The following is a 25,260-nucleotide window of genomic DNA, read 5'->3' as shown; positions in this document are numbered from 1 at the left end:
CGGCAGCGCCGGGGAATGCGATCCGATACTTGTGCGAGTGCACCCTTACAGAGATGTGTCAGAATCTGCAGAATTCATCCCTTCCATAAAAACACTTTTTTTTCAGATGGCTTTCATCATCGGTCATTAGACACAAATGTGACTTTTTGTAGAAGAAATACTTCACTCTTCATGTTTTTTTCCCCAGTGCGTTTTTTTGGGGGGCACAAAACTCTGCCGCCAGATGTTAGAGTGAATAGGAAATAATGCAATGAGTAAAACAAGGTGGCTGTTTTTTTTTTTTTTGTTTTTTTTTGTGTTTTTTTTAACCTTTTCTTGTGCTTAGTGCAGATTTTCAAAACTGCAGTGAGGACTTCAAATGCCATTTTTTTTCCCTTTTCTTGCACTTTGCATCATGCTTCTATCACACTGAGGTTTTAGACTTTACCTGAAAAGTTTTTTTTCTTCCTTCCATCTATCTGTCCCTCTAATTGCTCTCTGTATAATCTAATTAGGTCTATCCGAATCTCCCCCCTGGCACTCGCACTGTCCATCACAACACCCTCATTAGCTCACTAGCGCCTGTTATTTAGCTCTCACATAATGTCCTAACCACATTTAGTGTCCTGATTTTGGGGACAGCTGAGGACCCCCCGGCGTGATCCCTAATTGTGACATCAGATAGCAATCACATCTTCTCCTTTCACATCCATCAGTCTAATTGAAATTCATCAGGGATGAGCAGGCTTTTGTAATGGACCCCTGGGCACTGGCTTCCTTCTCCATCCAAGCTCCAAACAACCATTCGTTTCTGCACAGGAGGCGACATCGCTGAGGATCCCCCCCGCAGCCCCCCAGCCCCAGCCATGGGAGCCACAATGTGAATTTTATTCCTTCTTGACCATTTTATCTGGAGGAGAAAAAATAACCAAAATCTGGTCACACAAGTGGCTACGAAATTTATACCCAATTTGATCCGCAAAAAAGTGCACCCAATAATTCTTAAAAATTTGAGACTCCCCAAGTAACAGATTTCTCTATATGACCCAAATAATGAGATTCCGCAGTAATATGAGTAAGGGTCTTTGCATTTTTTATGGAGTTCGGGGGACAATGTGACTAAACGATAACACTTTTTCTTCTCTTCCCGTATAAGAACGACCTGCAGCCAATTTGATAATATCTACTATTTATTTCATTATATACATATAAAATCTGTACATCTGTGAAATACAAAATAAAGTATTTTTGTTTTTTTTATAAGTTAAAAAAATCTAAAATTTTCTTTGACATTGATAAGAAACAAACATGGAGAATTCTAGAGTCAGATATAAAATAACATTGGCATAAAATCCCCATACGTCCCGTGTACAGTATAGTGTACAGTTCATAGGCAGCTGTGCAACCACAGCAATAATATAATCAGAGAGCGCCCCCTATATGTAGCCTCGCTCCACAGCTCACATCATATGACACATCCCTGATGGGCAACCTGTGGCCCTCCTGATGTTCAGAGACTACAAGTCCCAGCATGACAAGAGAGCTGCATACAGTGAGCCATGCTGGAAGTTATAGTTAGAAAACAGGTGCCAAGCCACAAGTGGAAGACCCATGCAACAGTGGAACTGCAAGTCCCAGAATGCCAAGACAAGCATTTTGTTCCCTGGCACAAAAACATGAGGAGGGAGAGGCACACATTAAAAGGCATTTCTCTAATTTGTCAATAATATTAATATTTTACATCAGTGCAAAGTCCTTGTCTTTTACAATAAGGATTAGGAGACTGTGATCTCATCATCCTCATCTGCGTCCTCAATTTCTGAGTCTGATAAGTCGGACTGTTTGCTGTGACTGCTGGAATTAAAGGGTGAGGGGGGTAATTGTGCATCCACCACCAGGGGGAGCTCTGTGCGCTGGTAGGACATGGCGTCGTCCTCGCCTTCTAGAATCTTCTTTCCCACGTCACTTAGGTCAGGATTGGGGTTAAACTTGGTGGGCAAGGTCTGTTCTCTGCAGCCCCCCGAAGATAGAAGTTCCCTCTCTTTAGAGTTTCTCCACTTCATTCTTCTATTTTGGAACCAAATTTTCACCTACAATTGATACAAAACAGAACAATGTATCAGTCTTTGCGGGTAGTAATTCCATTTAGTGGATGAGAAAATATTTTTTGTATACGACTATAGAGGAGTTCAAAAAGATAACAAAAGTGACATCATCAATATATCGGAGCCACATATAATCTATCACTATAGAGCCAGAAATCGCCAATATATTGGAGCCATATATAATCTATTACTATATAGCAGAAATTGTCAATATATTGGAACCACATATAATCTATTACTATAGAGCAGAAATCGTCAATATATCGGAGCCACATATAATCTATCACTATAGTGCAGCTCACGGAGGATTGTGCGGTCCTTACCTGTGAGTCCTTGAGTCCTAGTTTTCCAGCCAGTTTTTTTCGGTCAGGTTTACTGATGTATTTTTGCTTTTGAAACATCTTCTCAAGAGCTTTACGCTGCACATCAGAAAACACGGCTCTGCGGAGCATCCCTCTTCGGGGCTTCCCCCGAGCAGCCAGCGGCCAGGCGAAGGTCCCAGGCATGGGGACAACGGAGGAGGATGCTGGGGAGGAAAGAGAGAGAATTTAGCATTATGTTATAAAATATTTACTGACCTGCAATACCCCTATAATTTACAGGTCAAGTGCTTCTGTGAATATTATTGTATTTATACTATTTTTCTTCTCTCATACATCTTGAATGCATAGCTCAGTCTTTAGAGGAAACCTGACAGCTCCTTTACTTCCATCTCATTTGCCCCCTCCCTGCGCTTTATCATAAAACATAAAGTTGTCACCAGTTTCCCTTGAAGTAAATTTAACTCTTTGATTGTAAATTCCCCATTTTTCCAGAGTAGAAAGCGCTCCAGGAATGCAGTAAGAAAAAAAAAGTGCAGCTAATTAGCACCCTGACTGCCCCACAATGGCATTTGTATGGTAAGGAGGTAAAGCCTCTCTTCTCAGGGCTCTGTGCCGGGACATTGGCCCTAATGAAGCGTGCATGGTAATTGTCTTGTAATGAAGTAACAGAAAAAGGATGGGACAAGCAGCTAAAGCCATATATCCCACACACAATGGCCCGTACACATCCAACTAAACACCAGTGTATGGAGGACCCCTCCATGGAATACAGATGATGGACACCCCCACTCCCACTAAACATCTCTTCATAGAAGAGAGATTTTTTTGTATGTGGCTGCAATTGGATCCCATCCCATCATCACACAGGGAAAGATAGATAGAGAGATAGATAGATAGAGAGATACTGTAGATACATAGATAGATGGAGATAGATAGATACTGTAGATACATACAGTAGACTATAGTATATCTACCACTCTATTCTTCTACCTCTATCTATCTGAAATCTATAAATAGATATTGTAGATAGATAGATACTGTGGATGGGTAGATAGGAACTGTAGAAAGATCAATACTATAGTCTATAGTATCTATTTATCTACAGTATCTATCCATCCAGCTATCTCTCTCTATCATTTATAGATGGACTGATTCAGGAGATAGACATGGGATAGATAGATAGCGAGAGAGATAGAGGGATAGATAGATAGCGAGATAGATTGATAGAAGGATAGATAGATGGATAGATAGATAGCGAGATAGATAGAGGGATAGATCGATAGATAGAGAGATAGAGGGATAGATAGATAGATAGTGAGATAGATAGATAGAAGGATAGATAGAAGGATAGATAGAGGGATAGATAGAGAGATAGAGGGATAGATAGAGGGATAGATAGAGGGATAGATAGATAGAGGGATAGATAGATAGAGGGATAGATAGATAGAGGGATAGATAGATAGAGGGATAGATAGATAGCTAGCGAGATAGATAGAGGGATAGATAGAGGGATAGATAGATAGATAGAAAGAGGGATATATAGATCAATAGAGGGATAGATAGATAGATGGATGGATGGATGGATGGATGGATGGATGGATGGATGGATAGATAGATATACTGTAGACAGATGATGTAGATAGATATTGTGGATGGATAGAGAGGAACTGTAGAAAGATAGGTAGATACTATAGATGAATACTTCTATAGTGTCTATCTACAGTATCTAAGTATCTATCTACAATATTTATCCATCCATCTCTCTGTAATTTATAGCTAGATACTGTAGATGGATAGATAAAGGGATAGATAGAGGGATAGATAGAGGGATAGATAGAGGGATAGATAGATCTCATAGCTCTCTATCCACCCATCTCTATCATTTATAGTTAGATACTGTAGATAGATAGAGATATAGATATAGATAGATAGATAGATATTGTGGATGGATAGATAGGAACTGTAGAAAGATAGGTAGATACTATAGAAGAATACTTCTATAGTGTCTATCAACAGTATCAAAGTATCTATCTACAATATCTATCCATCCATTTCTCTGTAATTTATAGATAGATACTTTAGATGGATGGATAGATAGATAGATAAATAGATGGAGGGATAGATAGATAGATAGATCTCATAGCTCTCTTTCCATCCATCTCAGTGGGCTATTTCATAGCTTATCTATCTGATTTCCATCTATCTACACACCATATCTATTCCATAGTTTATGACACGATAGCTATAGGATAGGGTATAGATAGGTGGGAGTGCTCGCTCTGCTAGATCAGTAGATGGATAGATTTCTCAGTTTCATCCGTCTGCACTATCTATCCCTTTATTGAGCTCTCTCTCTCTTTCTATCCCTCTATCATCCATCTATTTTCTTTCCCCTCTGGTAGATGTACGTGATGAGGGCTATTTGTCTATAATTAGACAGGTTCTTTGGACCCGCTCCCTCCGCTCACTGCATGAGGTCTTGTGAAAATACTTAGACATTGGGTAATGGTGTATTATCCCGGTGACTGGTGAGTGTGGGTGGCAGGGCGCAGGGGGCTCCTAAATTGGTCATGGTGCCGGCTTTATTGTTGGGACTCAGTGGTTAAGTGCACTGACTGTGTGGGAAAAGCTCCAGTGTGAGAGGGGAGGAACGCCTCAAATGTTCAGCCTGACAATTCCTGCTAATTGTGCACCAGGAGAGGTGTCAGCAGTCACTGCTCCTGATAAATAGGGGGTCAAATGCACGAGTGACAGGCGTGCAGAACACAGGACACCCACCCCGGGACACCTACCTGGAAAGTAGGACGACCTGATGAACGGCTGGAAGGAGCCCTCAAAATATGGCAAGGAGAAGGTTTTTGGGGGGATGGAGGAGAGAAGGTTCTGGGAAGAGTCTGAAAGAAGAAACAAAGTTGTAAAACATTATTGGCATAAGTGCAGGATAAGAGTTACATACAAATGTACAATAATACAATGTAACTGGTAAAAAAATTCCCTTGACCTAAATTTAAAGAAACTTTAGCGCCTTGCATAATCTTAAAGTGTCACAGAAGAACCAAGTGCATGCTTGTCTCATTGCAAGGTCTTAAAGGGACAGAGCAGACCCAGATTGAGGCTTGTCTCATTACAAGGTCTTAAAGGGACAGCGTAGACCCAGATAGAGGCTTGTTTCATTGCAAGGTCTTAAAGGGACAGCGTAGACTTAGATAAAACCATGTCTCATTGCAAGGTTTTAAAGGGACAGAGTAGACCCAGATACAGGCTTGTCCCACCACCCTAGGGTAACTTTAATATTAGAGAGGAGCCACTCACCTGTTCTGGGATTAGGAGAGGACAATATTGCGTTCACTCCAAACTTGAGAAAAGTTGAGCTGTTTGTGTTCTGGGCTTCACATGGTCTTCTGGAGCTCAGGAGCTCTGAGGTGTCAGCCATACTGATAGGGCTGTCTGAGATTGGTGGTGAGATACTGGGTGGAGGCACAGCTCGGGGCAGGTAGCCTGCAGGCCTGCTGATCCTTATGAGGTCCTCCACCAAGAAACTTGAATGAGTGGTCAAGGCAGTCTGCAAGGTCTGGGGTAGGGTAGGGGTTGGCCTAAGAAGATTGGGGTAGACTGCTGGGGGAGCTAGGAGGCTGGGGAACATCATCTTGCAGGCAGAGTCTTCCTCAGCGTCCGGCGGGGAATATTTCAGGCTTCCTCCGTAGGCTCTGAAGTCTTGGCTGTGTTGTGTGCCTGATCCCCTGCAAGTTGGGTTTTATAGTGGTCAGCTCCCTGAAGCCCTTTTACAAGTGACAGCTCAAACAATAGGACCTCGGCAACATTCCCCACTCCAGTCCCATTCATGGACAGGGCCTGCCCCCCTGATTGGTGCAGAGGTGCAATTTATGATTGGATTAGGCCCCATAAGTAAGCGATACACTGTGACAAAGAGCTTGTAGTCATCAGTTCTGCACCGTCCACCTCTTCTCTAGGCTCCCATTTATTCCAGGGAGCTCAGCAGGGGTTTTGTTCAGCTGTAACACACACAGACTCATTAAATGCCTATTTAAGAAAAGTTTCCAATGACATCTTTGGACCCATAGAAAAGGGGGCATTATTCAAATCAAGCACTAAATTTATTTGCTGCCCCCTGCAGAGGTCAGAAAATAAATTAAAATTCATACAGGTCTCCCCAGGAAGAGGCATCTTATCTCATACATACAGACACCTTGTAATCTCCGCCAACTCCAGGAGAAGAAGAAGGGGATTTATACACAACTATATGCAGGGCAAGGAGCAGGCGAGGATAAATAGATAGAGGGATAGATAGAGGGATAAATAGATAGAGGGATAGATAGATAGATAGATAGATAGATAGATAGATAGATAGAGGGATAGATAGAGGGATAAATAGATAGAGAGATAGATAGATAGATAGATAGATAGATAGATAGATAGATAGATAGATAGATAGAGGGATAGATAGATAGATAGAGGGATAGATAGAGGGATAGATAGAGGGATAAATAGATAGAGGGATAGATAGAGGGATAAATAGATAGAGGGATAGATAGAGGGATAAATAGATAGAGGGATAGATAGGTAGATAGAGGGATAGATAGATAGATAGATAGAGGGATAGATAGATAGATAGAGGGATAGATAGAGGGATAGATAGAGGGATAAATAGATAGAGGGATAGATAGAGGGATAAATAGATAGAGGGATAGATAGAGGGATAAATAGATAGAGGGATAGATAGGTAGATAGAGGGATAGATAGATAGATAGATAGAGGGATAGATAGATAGATAGATAGATAGAGGGATAGATAGATAGAGGGATGGATAGATAGAGGGATAAATAGATAGAGGGATAGATAGATAGATAGAGGGATAGATAGATAGAGGGATAGATAGATAGAGGGATAGATAGATAGAGGGATAAATAGATAGAGGGATAGATAGATAGAGGGATAAATAGATAGAGGGATAGATAGATAGATAGAGGGATAGATAGATAGAGGGATAGATAGATAGAGGGATAGATAGATAGATAGAGGGATAGATAGATAGATAGATAGATAGATAGATAGAGGGATAGATAGATAGAGGGATGGATAGATAGAGGGATAAATAGATAGAGGGATACATAGATAGATAGAGGGATAGATAGATAGAGGGATAGATAGATAGATAGATAGATAGATAGAGGGATAGATAGATAGATAGATAGATAGAGGGATGGATAGATAGAGGGATAAATAGATAGAGGGATAGATAGATAGATAGAGGGATAGATAGATAGAGGGATAGATAGATAGAGGGATAGATAGATAGATAGATAGATAGATAGATAGAGGGATAGATAGATAGAGGGATGGATAGATAGAGGGATAAATAGATAGAGGGATAGATAGATAGAGGGATAGATAGATAGAGGGATAGATAGATAGAGGGATAGATAGATAGAGGGATAGATAGATAGAGGGATAAATAGATAGAAGGATAAATAGATAGAGGGATAGATAGATAGAGGGATAGATAGATAGAGGGATAGATAGATAGAGGGATAGATAGATAGAGGGATAGATAGATAGAGGGATAAATAGATAGAGGGATAGATAGATAGAGGGATAGATAGATAGATAGAGGGATAGATAGATAGAGGGATAGATAGAGGGATAAATAGATAGAGGGATAAATAGATAGAGGGATGGATAGATAGAGGGATGGATAGATAGAGGGATAGATAGATAGATAGATAGATAGATAGATAGATAGAGGGATAGATAGATAGAGGGATAGATAGATAGAGGGATAGATAGATATAGATAGAGAGATAGATAGATAGAGGGATAGATAGATAGATAGAGGGATAAATAGAGGGATAGATAGATAGATAGAGGGATAGATATATAGAGGGATAGATAGCGGACATATAGATAATAACTAGCGAGATAGATGATAGATAATATATAGACGCTACTCAAATAGAAATTATTTAAAATACAAAAATATTTACAGATAGAGATTGATCAATCTCCATCATACCTATATATCCACCAGCGTATCAATTTACTGTTACATTTTTTTATCTATATATTTTTTATATTTATTTTTTTAATTTAAATTTTTCTGTCTGTTTCTCTATATATCTGTATTTTAAATTTTTCATCTACAACATATATACTGTATATTTATCTCCATTGTAAAATCTGTTTATCAAGAATGATATAAATCATATACCGTAAATATTTTCTCTGTATATATCTATTATCATCATCTATTCTACCATAGCTCTCTACTTGATTTATTTGGAGATATATATATATATATATATATATATATATATATATATATATATATATACATATACATACACATACACATACACACACACACACACACACACACACACTACAGTTCAAATGTTTAGGGTCACTTAGAAATTTCCTTATTTTTGAAAGAATAGCACATTTTTTTTCAATGAGGCTACCATTAAATTAAACAGAAATACCCTCTATACCGTACATTGTTAATGTGGTAAGGGACTATTTTAGCTGCAAACGTCTGGTTTTTATGCAAGATCTACTTGGGCGTATAGAGGCCCATTTCCAACAACCACCACTCCAGTGTTCTAATGGTACATTGTGTTTGCTAACTGTCTTAGAAGGCTAATGGATGTTTACAAATCCCTTGAAAACTCTTGTGCAAGTATGTTAGCACAGCTGAAAACTGTTTTGCTGATTAGAGAAGCTATAAAACTGACCTTCCTTTGAGCTAGTTGAGAATCTGGAGCATTACATTTGTTGGTTTCATTAAACTTTCAAAATGGCCAGAAAAAGAGAACTGTCATGTGAAACTCGACAGTCTATTCTTGTTCTTAGAAATTAAGGATATTCCATGCGAGAAATTGCCAAGAAACTGAAGATTTCCTACAATGGTGTGTACTACTCCCTTCAGAGGAGAGCACAAACAGGCTGTAACCAGAGTAGAAAGAGAAGTGTGAGGCTGCGCTGCACAACTGAGCAGCAAGACAAGTACATTAGAGTCTCTAGTGTGAGAAATCCACGCCTCACAGGTCCTCAACTGGCAGCTTAATTAAATAGTACCCGCAAAACGCCAGTGTCAGCGTCTACAGTGAAGAGGCGACTCCGGGATGCCGGACTTCAGGGCAGAGTGGCAAAGAAAAAGCCATATCTGAGACTGGCTAATAAAAGGAAAGATTAATATGGGCAAAAGAACACAGACATTGGACAGAGGAAGATTGGGAAAAAAGTGTTATGGACGGACGAATCGAAGTTTGTGGTGTTTGGATCACACAGAAGAACATTTGTGAGACGCAGAACTACTGAAAAGATGCTGGAAGAGTGCCTGACGCCATCTGTCAAGCATGGTGGAGGTAATGTGATGGTCTGGGGTTGCTTTGGTGCTGGTAAAGAGGGAGATTTGTACAATGTAAAAGGGATTTTGAATAAGGAAAGCTATCACTGCATTTTACACACAATGCCATACCCTGTGGACAGCGCTTGATTGGAGCCAATTTCATCCTACAACAGGACAATGACCCAAAGCAACCTCCAAATTATGCCTGAACTATTTAGGGAAGAGGCCGGCAGCTGGTATTCTATCTGTAATGGAGTGGCAGCCCAGTCAACCCTATAGAGCTGTTGTGGGAGCAGCGTGACCGTATGGTGCGCAAAAAGTGCCCATCAAGCCAATCCAACCTGTGGGAGGGGGAAGCATGGGGCGAAATATCTCCAGATTACCTCCGCAAATTAACAGCTAGAATGCCAAAGGTCTGCAAAGCTGGAATTGCTGCAAAGGAGCATCCTGTGCCGAAAGCCGAAGAGAACATTATTATTTCCAGGAAAAATCATTATTTCTAACCTCGTCACTATCTGGACGATATTCTCTATTCATTATGCAACTCATTGGATAAATAAAAGTAGGATTTTTCATGGAAAAGACAAAATTGTCTGGAGGACCCCAAACTTTTGAATGGTAGTGTATCTCCTCCCTAAAATCCATAAGGGTGTCGCCAACCCCCCGGGGCATCCAATTGTGTCAGGCAGAGATGGTCTATGGGATCCTGTTTGTATATTTATAGATTTTTATCGTAAATCTTTGGTGGAGACCTTGCCTTTTTATTGTTTGTATGATCATGTGGAATCGTGTACACCTGCATACAACATAAGGATGGATTGAATGTGGTTTGCTTCTTCCTTGAGGCTGGCGGTCGGGACACTGACCTATGTGGACTCGAGCTTCTCTGCTTTGTCCTCACATCATTTTTTTGTGTTTTAAGATCTTTTTAACATACAAAAATGTGGCACTACAATGGGCAGTGTGGGACCCGTCAAAGCTCTAAGAGGTGCAAAACGGCCGTCGGCCATCTTTAGGGGGCCTGCACGCAGCTCGCTCTCTCTCCGCTATTTTTATCTGCACTGCACCATGAAATTAAGCACCTTGGAATATTAGATGGTGTATGCCGTGGCTTTCTACTCCTTGGACATTGGTCTGGATTTTCTTTTCCTACGCCCCATGCACCAATCACTTTTTCCATGAGGAGGACTTAAAGCTGACATGTTTATCCGGTTATAAGGTAGAGCACGGTTTGTTGCAGAAACTGCTTCTGTTTGATATATTGAACGAGGCACTTAAGGGGGCTTTACACGCTGCGACATCGCTAATGCGGAGTCGTTGGGGTCACGGAATTGGTGACGCACATCCGGCCGCATTAGCGATGCCGTTGCGTGTGACACCGATGAGCGATTTTGCGTCGTTGCAAAAACGTGCAAAATCGCTCATCGGTGACATGGGGGTCCATTCTCGATTATCGTTACTGCAGTAGTAACGATGTAGTTCGTCGCTCCTGCGGCAGCACACATCGCTCCGTGTGACACCGCAGGAACGAGGAACCTCTCCTTACCTGCCTCCCGGCCGCTATGAGGAAGGAAGGAGGTGGGCGGGATGTTCCAGCCACTCATCTCCGCCCCTCCGCTTCTATTGGGCGGCCGCTCAGTGACGTCGCTGTGACGCCGCACGGACCGCCCCCTTAGAAAGGAGGCGGTTCGCCGGTCACAGCGACGTCACCGGGCAGGTAAGTATGTGTGACGGGTCTGGGCGATGTTGTGCGGCACGGGCAGCAATTTGCCCGTGTTGCACAACAGATGGGGGCGGGTACCCACACTAGCGATATCGGGACCGATATCGCAGCGTGTAAAGTAGCCTTTAGTTTAGCCGCCTTCTTGTAATCCAGTATTGCCAATCTCCTCTCCCTGTTTTTCTTTTTAGGAGTTTAGTTTTATGATTTTTTAAACAAACATTCTTTTTTCTTTAGTTTTGTTTTGTGTTTTTTCTCCTTTTTCATCTTATCTGCTTGCTTTACTTATTTTATAGACGCTATTGCCAGTGCCTGCATCTGTGCTTCAATGTGGACATTTGAATATTACTAGGGAACCCAATGAAAGTGAAAAACACGCACGTGTGTTACGGGCCGTTTTTCGGGTCCGTGTCCCGTTTTTCTGTCCGTTTTTATGGTCCGTGTGGCACCTGTGTGAATTGCGTATGCTAGCCGTGTTTGTGTGTAGAACGTCCGTGTGTGCGTGTGGAATTAACGTGTATGTGTACGTGGAATGTCCGTGTGTAATGTCCGTGTGTGTGATGCACAATGTCGTTTATAAATGTCGGCTGACAGCAGACAGAGTTGCGCTTTGAGAATGAACTCGGGTGAACTTCACCCGACTTTATCCTCATACCGCGGCTCTGTCTGTGTCTAGTACTGATTAGCGGTCACCTGTGAAGGATTCACCAATGACCGCTAATCCCCCGAGTGACTGAAGTTTCCCCCCCTCTCTCATACTCACCGTTCCTCGATCCCCGGCGCGGCGCTGCACGGCATTCACACTGCTGCGGCGGCTTTTACTATTTTGAAAAAGCCGGCCGCTCATTAAACAATCTCCTATTCCCTGCTTTCCCCGCCCACCGGCACCTATGATTGGTTACAGTGAGACACGCCCCCAGACTGAGTGACAGGTGCCTCACTGCACCCAATCACAGCAGCCGGTGGGCGTGTCTATACTGTGCAGTAAAATAAATAAGTAAATAATTAAAAAAAAACGGCGTGCGGTCCCCCCCAATTTTAATGCCAGCCAGATAAAGCCATACGGCTTAAGGCTGGTATTCTCAGGATGGGGAGCTCCACGTTATGGGGAGCCCCCCACCCTAACAATATCAGTCAGCAGACGCCCAGAATTGCCGCATACATTAGATGCGACAGTTCTGGGGCTGTACCCGGCTCTTCCCGATTTGCCCTGGTGCTTTGGCAAATCGGGGTAATAAGGAGTTAATGGCAGCCCATAGCTGCCACTAAGTCCTAGATTAATCATGTCAGGCGTCTATGAGACACCCTCCATGATTAATCTGTAAATTACAGTAAATAAACACACACACCAGAAAAAATCCTTTATTAGAAATAAAAAACACACACATATACCCTGGTTCACCACTTTAATCAGCCCCAAAAAGCCCTCCATGTCCGCCGGAATCCAGGATGCTCCAGCGTCGCATCCAGCGCTGCTGCATGGAGGTGACCGGAGCTGCAGAAGACACCGCCGCTCCAGTCACTTCCACGCAGCAAATGAGGTGAGTAGCGCGATCAGCTGAGCGGTCACTGAGGTTACCCGCTGTCACTGGATCCTGTAACAGCGGGTAACCTCAGTGACAGCTCAGCTGATTGCGTGGCTGTCTTCATTAGCTGCGTGGAGGTGACAGGAGCAGCTGTGTCTGCTGCAGCTCCGGTCACCTCCATGCAGCAGAGCTGGATGCGACGCTGGACCATCCTGGATGACGCCGGACATGGAGGGCTTTTTCGGGCTGATTAAAGTGGTGAACCAGGGTATATGTGTGTGTTTTTTATTTCTAATAAAGGATTTTTTCGGGTGTGTGTGTTTATTTACTGTAATTTACAGATTAATCATGGAGGGTATCTCGGTGAGACGCCTGACATGATTAATCTAGGATTTAGTGGCAGCTATGGGCTGCCATTAACTCCTTATTACCCCGATTTGCCAAAGCACCAGGGCAAATCGGGAAGAGCCGGGTACAGCCCCAGAACTGTCGCATATAATGTATGCGGCAATTCTGGGCGGCTGCTGGCTGATATTGTTAGGCTGGGGGGCTCCCCATAACGTGGAGCTCCCCATCCTGAGAATACCAGCCTTCAGCCGTATGGCTTTATCTGGCTGGCATTAAAATTGGGGGGGACCGCACGCCGTTTTTTTTTAATTATTTATTTATTTATTTATTTTACTGCACAGTATAGACACGCCCACCGGCTGCTGTGATTGGGTGCAGTGAGGCACCTGTCACTCAGTGTGGGGGCGTGTCTCACTGTAACCAATCATAGGCGCCGGTGGGCGGGGAAAGCAGGGAATAGGAGATTGTTTAATGAGCGGCCGGCTTCAAAATAGTAAAAGCCGCTGCAGCAGTGAGAAAGCCGTGCAGCGCCGCGCCGGGGATCGGGGAACGGTGAGTATGAGAGAGGGGGGGAAACTGACCGATAGACTGTGAGAGAGGGACAGACAGACAGAGAGACCGACAGAGAGACAGAGAGACCAACCAACGGACTCAGGGAGATTGACCGACATACACAGAAATAGAAAGAATAGAAATAGAAAGAATAGCCGACATCACTAGAAATAAAAACACCAAACGGACACGGACTATAGGTAGATGCATACGTGTTTACTAACGTGTGTGCACATACCCATAGACTTTCATTGTGTCCACGTGTGCGTGCTCCGTGCAGATAACGGACATGCATCCGTGCAAAACGCAAACACATACGGATCACGGACACGCACACACGGACATAATGAAATAACGCACGTGTGACCACAATCATAGATTAACATTGGTGCACGTTTGGCCGTGTCTCCGGCATATACGGAAACGGACCAAACACGCACGTGTATCACGGACGTGTGAAGGGGGCCTAAGACTGAGGATATAGAACTCACACTGATACTTGGAAACAATGGAAAACTAACTTTTTGAAGATTCTTTCGACATCTAATTGTTGTTATTTTAACAAATTATTTTACATACAGTACAGACCAAAAGTTTGGACACACCTCATTCAAACAGTTTTCTTTATTTTTCATGACTCTGAAAATTGTAAATTCACATTGCAGACATCAAAACTATGAAGTAACACATGTGGAATGAAATACATAACAAAAAAGTGTGAAACAACTGAAAATCTCTTATATTCTAGGTTCTTCAGAGTAGCCACCTTTTGCTTTGATTACTGCTTTGCACACTCTTGGCATTCTCTTGATGAGCTTCAAGAGGCAGTCACTGGAAATGGTTTTCCAACAGTCTTGAAGGAGTTCCCAGAGATGCTTAGCACTTGTTGGCCCTTTTGCCTTCACTCTGCGGTCCAGCTCACCCCAAACCATCTCGAGTACATATGGCACACCACAGAAAAACTGAGGACTGTTGGAAGGGCCCAGCAAGCGGTGACCATGTTGTATGGTTGAAAGTGGTGCAAGGGTTTTTTACTCCCCTGATGAATCTGCCAGGAAGAAACGCGTCGGGAGCATATTTTGTTCTCTCCCTGAGCGTGACCCTATGAATGTGGGAAATCCTGCTGGGATCACAGCTGTACACATGGGTGAGAGCGCTCCTTTTCTATATAATGTAATGGGTGATTGACAAGTATCAGTTCTGTGAGGACAGCTCTCCTCAGAGTGTTATTAATATCTACTGGCCCTGTATCTAGTTATACATTCACCTGATGGGCGGTTCCCATAGGTTTATGAAACTTCATGTCTCTTTATTGTTAATTTGAGATTAATTGAGTCTTTTGGTCCTAGAATAGGACAACTGTGGGTCCTTTAATAGGACAACTGTATAGCGGGCCTAGTACATAAATTGGGGTCAGTCCCCTTTTACTGTGCCAAAGCATACATTTGGACCCATTTGAGCTTGGTGGTCCATTCTGTAATGCTTCATGTTCATTTCGTGTGTTTTTTAGAGAATGGACCTAGGTCATTTTTTAAAATTAATTTATTAAAAGTTATATTTTAAGGCTTTTTTTCTGCATTATACACCTATCTGCTATTTTGATCGGCCTGTAAGTGACATCATAGGTGACCACAACTATGAGAGACAAAATGAGAAAACAAATCCAGAAAATCACCGCGTCTAATTTGGAAGATTTTTTTTGCAGATTATGGTGGAAAATAAGTATTTGGTCAATAACAAAAGTTTATCTCAATATTTTGTTCTATATCCTTCGCTGGCAATGAATGAGGTCAAACGTTTTCTGTAAGTCTTCACGCGGTTGGCACACACTGTTGGGGGTATGTTGGCCCATTCCTCCATGCAGATCTCCTCTACAGCAGTGATGTTTTGGGCCTGTCACTGGGCAACATGGACTTTCAACTCCCTCCAAAGGTTTTCTATGGGGTTGAGATCTGGAGACTGGCTAGGCCACTCCAGGACCTTCATATGCTTCTTACAAAGCCACTCCTTCATTGCCCTGGCAGTGTGCTTGGGATCATTATCATACTGAAAGACCCCGCTACGTTTCATCTTCAATTCCTTGCTGATGGAAGGAAGTTTGCACTCAAAATCTCACGATACATGGCCCCATTCATTCTTTCATGTACATGGATCAGTCGTCCTGGTCTCTTTTCAGAGAAACAGCCCCAAAGCATGATGTAGCCACCCCCATGCTTCACAGTAGGTATGGTATTCTTTGGATGCAACTCAGCATTCTGTCTCCTCCAAACATGACGATTTGTGTTTCTACCAAACAGTTCTACTTTGGTTTCATCAGACCATATGACAATCTCCCAGTACTCTTCTGGATAATCCAAATGCTCTCTAGAAAACTTCAGACTGGCCCAGACATGTACTGGCTTAAGCAGGGGAACACATCTGGTACTGCAGGATCTAAGTCCTTGGCGGCGTAGTGTGTTATTAATGGTAGCCTTTGTTACGGTGGTCCCAGCTCTATGCAGGTCATTCACTAGGTCCCCCCCGTGTGGTTCTGGAATTTTTGCTCACCGTTCTTGTGATCATTTTGATCCCACGGGGTGAGATCTTGTGTGGAGCCCCAGATCGAGGGAGATTATCAGTGGTCTTGTATGTCTTCCATTTTCTTATTATTGCTCCTACAGCAGTTGATTTCATTACACCAAGCTGCTTGCCTATTGCAGATTCAGTCTTCCCAGCCTGGTGAACGGCTACAATTTTGTTTCTGGTGTCCTTCGACAGCTCTATGATCTTCACCATAGTGGAGTTTGGAGTGTGACTGTTTGAGGTTGTGGACAGGTGTCTTTTATACTGATAACAGCTTCAAACAGGTGCCCTTACTACAGGTAATGAGTGGAGGACAGAGGAGCCTCATAAAGAAGAAGTTACAGGTCTGTGAGATCCAGAAATCTTGCATGTTTTTAGGTTCTAAATACTTATTTTCCACCATAATTTGCAAAAAAATTTTTACCAAGCTCAGACGAGGTGATTTTCTGGATTTGTCTTCTCATTTTGCCTCTCATAGTTGTGGTCACTTATGGTGTCAATTACAGGCAAATCTCATCTTTATAAGTGGGAGAACTTGCACAATTGGGGACTGACTAAATACTTTTATTCCCCACTGTATGTTCTGGTTATCTCAGTTTCAATGTTTGTGAAAATGTCTCCATATTTCATTGTATCTCATATTGCACCCTATGGCAATTTGTGTATAATTGTATTTATGTTTAATAGAGATTGAGTCATTAGCTTATATTTTATGTACTGTGCCCTTTTACTTTCCCTTGCTTATAACGGTGCCTGAGGTGCGCATGCGCGCATCACTCTTCTCTGCCTCGGCACCTTCCCATATATCTAGCAGTGTCCGCCCATGCTCTGGAGCTATGGTGACGCTTCCCCGCGCATCTGTGGAGTGCCCTGATGGCCGGGGTTGCAATCCGGGAGGGGGTGCGGATGTGCGCATGCGCCACTCTGCTCCGTCCAATTGGTTTAAGCTACGCCCAATATATATTCTATCTTCTCTATATCAGGTGTGCACAACATGCGATTGTGGTCGACATGTAGCCCATCAAGCCAATTTGTGCGGCCCCCAATCTTCTGTATATAGTAGTTTCTATGTCGGAGGGAAGAGTAGTACACCACTCTGTTCCGGATTACACTTTGCTCAGGAGCAGGAACGATGGGCAACCACAGCTGGGTTCTTCATACATCATGAGACTAGGCCTCATTGTTCAATGCCATAAACCTCTTTAAAAGGTAATATCACTTTCTGTTTTATTGTGGAAATCATTACATATGACAACATGGCCCTTGGTGCACAACTTTTTCGGGTCCATCATGTAGATCTCCTATGTGCAGAATTCACCTGCAGTTTGGGGATTCTCTTTTCCCTGGCAGGACTCAGATTAGGATTTGGGGTTTTTGGGGGACCCCGGAATGGGGCCGGGGGGGGGTTCAGCTTCCCAACTGCATGCTAAAAAGCAGATGAGCGGCGTGGAGCGCTTTAAGCCTTGGTTTGCAGTGTGAGTTGTGGTTCTCCTATGAGATGATTATAAGTGGTGTGTTTAGTTTTGGGGGTATTTTAAGGGGGATATTTCCAAACTCTTAAGAGACACAGTTTTTTGGAAGAGGCATTATGCTCAGAACTTTGGGGCTGCCCCTAGATGGGTTGCCCATATTCTGACTGAGCAGGAGGAACAATATTCTCAGATTTGGGGAGGAGGGATGCCTTATGCCATTTTTTTTTTTTTTTAGCCAGTCTATAAGTATAGTGCCATATGTGGAGTTTGGGGGACAGCCTGGACCCCCCTTCTTTCAGTCAGAAGTGTGCAGCAGCCTGTTGCCTGCAGATCTGATCCTATTAACCATGAAGTGACTGTCACCATCAGCTGTTTTCCCCTTTTACTCGCTCACACAATAGCTTTCTATAAAATCTTATTAAGCAGCTTTATCCCGGTGCCGAGTTTTGTTCAGGGTTTTGTGCCCCTGATCCCCATGTCGGTGCTTTAACCATTCACAGAAAGCATCTGAAATTTATATCACATTAGTGCACTTTAAATGTTGTATATGGCAGCGGGCACACAGCCTGCTGTATAATCACCTCTGCAAGCGCCCCCTATTGGCCGCCCGGGAGGTGGACCTCCAATACGGCAGCAATGGGCTACTTATAGAAAGAAAGAGGTCGAGTGATGATTATAGACTAGGTCACCCTCCTGTCCCACGAAATATAAATGTCCCCACAATACTCTGTGCTGCTGTGGCTGCCGAGTGTGGAGGATTCAGTGTATTATATACACAGTATTTATTAGTGTTACTAGGTCTAAGGTGTGAATGGGGGCAGGGGTGTTGCATTTGGGGTAATCACCCACACACTCTCTCATACTGGTCACTGGAAGAATTCTCCGAGGAACTGACAAAAAAGCATTGTTGCTCTACATAAAGATGGCCAAGGTTATAAAAAGATATAAGAAGATTGTCACCACCCTGACACTGAGCTGCAGTGCGGTGGCCAAGACCATACAGCGGTATAACAAGACAGGATCCACTCAGAACAGGCCTCGCCATGGTTGACCACAGAAACTGAGTACACTAGCTCAGCATCATATCCAGAGGTCGTCTTTTCAGAATCGACGTATGAGTGCTTCTAACATTGCTCATTGCTGCAGAGGTTACAGGGGTGAGGGTGGGGGGTACGCCTGTCAGTGCTCAGACCATACGCCGCACACTGCAGAGGTTAAAGCAGTGGGAGGGTCTACCTCTCAGTTCTCAGACCATACACTACAGAGGTTACAGGGGTGGGGGATCCGCTTGTCAGTGCTCAGACCATACACCGCTCACTGCATCACATTACTCTGCATGGCTCACATCCCAGAAGGAAGCCTCTTCTAAACATGATGCACAAAAAAGCCCGCAGACAAGCAGACTAAAGACATGGATTACTGGAACCGTCCTGTGGTCTGATGAGATCAAGATAAACTTATTTGGTTCAGATGGTGTAAAGCATGTGCGACGGCAACCAGGTGAGCAATACAAAGACAAATGTGTCCTGCCTACAGTCAGGCATGGTGGTGGAGTGTCATGGTTTGGGGCTGTATAAGCACTGCCGGCTGTGGGAGCTACAATTCATTGAGGGAAGCATGAATGCCAACATGTCCTGTGACATACTGAAGCAGAGCAGGATCCCCTCCCTTCATATCCCAACATAACACCAAACACCTCTAAGACGACCACTGCCTTGCTAAAGAAACTGAGTGTAAAGGTACTGTACTGGCCGAGCGTCTCCAGAGCTAAACCCTATAGAGCATCTGTGGGGAATTATGAAATGGAAGGTGGAAAAGTACAAGGTCTTTAACATCCAACAGCTCTGTGATGTCGTCATGGAGGATGGAAGAGGATCCAGCGGCTTCTGTGAAGCTCCAGTGACCTCCATGCCCAAGAGAGATAAGTTAAGTTCAGGCAGTGTTGGAAAATAATGGTGGCCACACAAAATATTCACACTTTGGGTACAATTTGGCCATTTTCACTTAGGGGGTGTACTCACTTTTGTTGCCAGTGACTGTGCTGCTGTGTGTGAAGTGTGCGAAGGAATCGGTATATACAGAGGTTTCTTCAGTCCTCTGTGCTGCTGTGGGTGCTTTGTGAATTTAAATCACTCTATGGCATTTGAAAATGGGTCACCCCCCTGCTGAGTCACACGTGGACCCCTGGCAGTAATTGTTCTTTATAGAACATACAATAGTGGAGGACAATCTGTGCCGGGCGCAGTGCTCAGGGTGACCTGTGATCCAGAGCTTTGGTCACTAGTGGCAATCAGCCCCATAGTGTGGGGAGTGATAGGAGATATTGGAGGGAAAATGTCCCAAATCCCCAGTGAGAACCCGTGATATAAGAGAATTTAATGGGACTTATATGTATAATTTCTCTATACATCACTACATCACCTACATACAGTGTGTCCACCCATATCCTGTCCACCGCCATTAACATGAGAACGGCGGCAGCTATAGGCATAGAAGTGGTGTCTAGGTATAGTAAAGTAGCCATGAGCTACGCAATGAAACCACCTATAGCGCCACCTGATGGAAAACAACGGAGTTAGCATTTTTATCTCGAAAATGGAACGAGATAGAGAAAAAAGGGAATTACAAAATTGTAGGGCATCATCAATTCAATACGAATCGACACCTTGCATACAGAAATGCTATTGCTAAGATTGAATGCTGGTCACACATATAGCACTCATTTAAAATTTGATCCTCAAAGTGGCCCCAATCAGCTGCAATGCACATCTGGCCTCTGCCCAGCATACTGTATCTTGCTACACGCTGTGCAATATGGTAGGTGACACGTTTGCACAAGCATCTGTGATACGTCGTCGTAGGTCCTGCAATGTTGGTGGAGGGGTCGCATACACCTGCTGTTTGATGTGACCTCACAGAAAGAAGTCCAATGGGGTCAGGTCAGGTGAGCGTGGAGGCCACTCCACACAGCCACCATACCCAATGACTTGTAGGAAGGTCTCCATGAGGTATTGCTTCACGTCCGCAGCCTTGTGAGTTTTACATGTTCTAATCATAGCATTTCTGTATGCAAGGTGTCGATTCGTATTGAATTGATGATGCCCTACAACTTTGTAATTCACTTTTTTTCTCTCTCTCGTTCCGTTTTCGAGATAAAAATGCTAACTCTGTTGTTTTCCACCAGGTGGCGTTATAGGTGGTTTCATTGCATAGCGCATGGCTTCTTTACAATATCTAGACACCACTTCTATGCCTATAGCTGCCGCCGTTCTCAAGTTAATGGCGGTGGACAGGATATGGGTGGACACACTGTACTGTATATACTCACCAGGAGCCGCTACAGTCTGATATCGTCACTAATATATACCACCAGGAGCCTATACATTCTGATGTCCTCACTGGTATACCTTACAAAACCCCTTACATTTTAGGTTCAAACACACACAGACAAATAAATAGCTAAATTGATAGATGGCTACAATGACACACACTGAGAACTTACTGTAAGTTACCACCAGTCTATCTCCTCTTCAGCTGTTCTGATTCTCGCGGTATCAAGGACCTGCGGTGACTCCACATGACCAGTACATGATCGTGAAGTTACCAAAGGTCCTAAAGTCCCACAGAGTATAATACCTGTGGTGATATCACTGTCACATGATCGGGATGTCACCAAAGGTAGACACTGGGGTCCCCCAAAAGGGGTGAGGGCTCTGGGAAATTGCCCAGTCCTAACGTCGTCTCTAGCTCTAGGAAGTGCTGCAGCAATGGGAGATGATGAGATGAAGAGGTTACGAGATCACTTTGGTCTGTATGTTCTGGAATGCAATTACTTGTTAAGATACGTCTGGAATGAACTCTTCAATCCAGGGGGCTTTCTATTATTACACTACCCCTTCAGTTCTGCAGTTCTAAGACTGTGGAGTTTTGGTGTAGCCAAACCTTAGGACAACATAGGTGGGATCGTGGTTAATGCAGAATGGAATAGTGGACGGGATGGCAGAGAAGCCGAAATAAGGTGCTACAAAGTGTATGTGTAGTTTCATGCAACTAGTGTTTATACGGTAGATAGGTCCTAAATTGAGTATCATAGGTGGCAGGTGCCATCCGTGTCATCATTAGTGATAGAGAACCTGTCAGCACAATTTTATAGTGTAAAGTAAAGACATGGCTGTAATGGAGCTGTAATACTGATCAAATCGATACCTTTGGTGAAGAAATCACCATTTGAAGCTTTCTAGTAATTAGATTTCAGTGCACGGGGTCCTCTCCTCCCTATCTGTGATTTATTGGATCCTCTACTGCCTCCAGTTCTTGATTGACAGCTCAAAGTAAAGAAAGTCCCGCCACTCAATAAGATTGTGAAATAATTCGATCCTTTATTCACATATCTAGAAATTTCAGATCATCCCGAGCTTTCCACAGCTGTCCTGCAGGATGCACCACGATCAGTGGGGTTTAATGCTTATCATTTTGTGGACTTGATTGACAGCTCACGGCTGATATTTCAAAACAGATTAGGCAGGTAATTCAGTGACTGGAGGCAGCGGAGGGTCCGGGGAATCACAGACATGGAGGAGAAGACCCAGTGCCCGGGGAGGAGAAGACCCAGTGCCCGAGGAGGAGAAGACCCAGTGCCCGGGGAGGAGAAGACCCAGGGCACGGGGAGGAGAAGACCCAGTGCACGGAGAGGAGAAGACCCAGTGCACGGAGAGGAGAAGACCCAGTGCACGGAGATGAGAAGACCCAGTGTCCAGGGAGGAGAAGACCCAGTGTCCAGGGAGGAGAAGACCCAGTGCCCGGGGAGGAGAAGACCCAGTGCCCAGGGAGGAGAAGACCCAGTGCCCGGGAAGGAGAAGGCCCAGGGCACAGGGAGGAGAAGACCCAGGGCACAGGGAGGAGAAGACCCAGGGCACAGAGAGGAGAAGATCCAGGGCACAGGGAGGAGAAGACGCAGGGCACAGGGAGGAGTAGACCCAGTGCCCGGGGAGGAGTAGACCCAGTGCACGGGGAGGAGTAGACCCAGTGCACGGGGAGGAGTAGACCCAGTGCACGGGGAGGAGTAGACCCAGTGCACGGGGAGGAGTAGACCCAGTGCACTGGGAGGAGTAGACCCAGTGCACAGGGAGGAGTAGACCCAGTGCACAAGGAGGAGTAGACCCAGTGCACAAGGAGGAGTAGACCCAGTGCACAAGGAGGAGTAGACCCAGTGCACAAGGAGGAGTAGACCCAGTGCACAAGGAGGAGTAGACCCAGTGCACAAGGAGGAGTAGACCCAGTGCACAAGGAGGAGTAGACCCAGTGCACAGGTAGGAGTAGACCCAGTGCACAAGGAGGAGTAGACCCAGTGCACAGGCAGGAGTAGACCCAGTGCACAAGGAGGAGTAGACCCAGTGCACAAGGAGGAGTAGACCCAGTGCACAAGGAGGAGTAGACCCAGTGCACAAGGAGGAGTAGACCCAGTGCACAAGGAGGAGTAGACCCAGTGCACAGGTAGGAGTAGACCCAGTGCACAAGGAGGAGTAGACCCAGTGCACAGGCAGGAGTAGACCCAGTGCACAAGGAGGAGTAGACCCAGTGCACAGGGAGGAGTAGACCCAGTGCACAATCTGGCTACTGTGCACCGATATGTAATTAGTAGAAAACCTCAAATGATAATTAAAGAGGAACAAAAAAGCAGATTTCTTTACCGAAGGTATCAATTTAATCAGTATTGAAGCCCCATTACAGCCATGTCTTTACTCTAAATTACTAAATTGTGCTGACAGGCTCTCTTTAACACTAGAACTACTGGACTCGTGACACCTATATAGAAATACATGGTGCAAAGTAGTCAAAATGACTACCTCAGTAGTTTTAGTGTTAAAAGGTGACATTAACAGGTTCAAGTGACATAATGAGCGGCAAATGACAAATGTGGACAGGTGACATATTAATGGCATCATTAAAAGGCAGATGAAATAGGTGCAAGTAACATCACTAGAGGCAGGTGACACATCAGTGGCACCTCTAGAGATAGGTGACACATCAGTGGCATCACTAGAGTCAGGTGACATCAGTGGCCTCACTAGAGAAAAGTGACATCAATGGTATCACTAGAGAAAGGTGACACGTCAGTGGCATTACTAGAGGCAGGTGACACATCAGTGGCATCACTAGAGGCAGGTGATATCAGTGGCATCACTAAAGGCAGGTGACACATCAGTGGCATAACTAGAGTTAGGTGACACATCAGTGGCATCTCTAGAGACAGGTGACACATCAGTGGCATCACTAAAGGCAGGTGATACATCAGTGGCATCACTAAAGGCAGGTGACACATCAGTGGCATCACTAAAGGCAGGTCATACATCAGTGGCATCACTAGAGACAGGTGACATCAGTTGCAGGTGACATCCTTACAAGTACATTAAATTAACATTGTACAGGTGCTATTAGAGACAGGCGACATCTTTGGCTTCAAAAGACATCAAGGAACGAAGTGGACAGGTGACATTTCCAGTGGTATGTTTGTGGCAGAAGACATAAGTGAAAGGTGAAATCAGTGGAGGTGACTGGATCAGGGGCAGGGGCCATCAGAGGAGGTCCAGTGATACGGGATTTCCACCAGGTTGTAATTCCAGGTACAAAGTGACTTCTAGATATGGAAGAAAGAGACTTAAGAAAGGAGGGGGTCACTTAGGTAAACCCTTATTAGAAACAGAATCCAACCATCATTCATTTTCCTTCATGTCCCCACTTTCTTTTCTGGAAATCCTTCTATTATGCCAATCAAGCAGATGGTTAGCAGGAAATTCAGCCAGACCTTCGTGACCGCAACTAATTTTTACCAGCCTTGCAAGACTGGCACGTTTGTTTTGGGCTTAGAAAATAGCTAAAAACAGCTGGCGGGGGTGAATGAAATCCATTAAAGGCACATTTATAAGAAATTATATTCACATAGCTGCCTGCATCCCCCCGCAAAGGGCTAAGAAGGGAGATGGGGCCATTGAGATGAAAATGTCCCCAATACACACACTCTCTGCCTTCTTAACATATTCTCAAAGTCTCCAAACATTTTACTAAATAGATTAACTGGGCCTTTGTTTTGCTCCACATTTATCAGCTTCATTAAGTGAATGGCTGAACAAATATATTAATCATGCATGAAGGGCCCTATTCTCGCCCCATTCTTGTGCCCTCAGCTTGACAGGTGGTTGACTGTTTTTACGCACAGAGAAAGCGCACCGGACTGGTTGGGCACAAGAAGGCAACTGTCACGTCTATAATCGCTACATGTATTATCCCTTCCCTAATATTCACAGGCT

General features: G+C 44.1%; 1 protein-coding gene across 1 annotated transcript; it reads right to left on the bottom strand.

Moving 5' to 3' along the window:
• Nucleotides 1-1,269: 1,269 nt before the first annotated feature.
• DBX1 (developing brain homeobox 1) lies at nucleotides 1,270-6,121 on the bottom strand. The gene is made up of 4 exons (XM_075325630.1): nucleotides 5,720-6,121; nucleotides 5,200-5,301; nucleotides 2,408-2,610; nucleotides 1,270-2,069 (listed from the first exon to the last, which is right to left on the bottom strand). Exons 1-4 carry the CDS (start codon nucleotides 6,051-6,053, stop codon nucleotides 1,755-1,757), a joined length of 954 nt encoding a protein of 317 aa, XP_075181745.1. The 5' UTR covers nucleotides 6,054-6,121; the 3' UTR covers nucleotides 1,270-1,754.
• Nucleotides 6,122-25,260: the final 19,139 nt, after the last annotated feature.

The sequence above is a fragment of the Anomaloglossus baeobatrachus genome, chromosome 10, assembly GCF_048569485.1.
Source record: "Anomaloglossus baeobatrachus isolate aAnoBae1 chromosome 10, aAnoBae1.hap1, whole genome shotgun sequence".
NCBI lineage: Eukaryota > Metazoa > Chordata > Amphibia > Anura > Aromobatidae > Anomaloglossus > Anomaloglossus baeobatrachus.
Note: the sequence above shows the minus strand (reverse complement) of the source record. Positions and strands in the feature narration are given on the sequence as shown.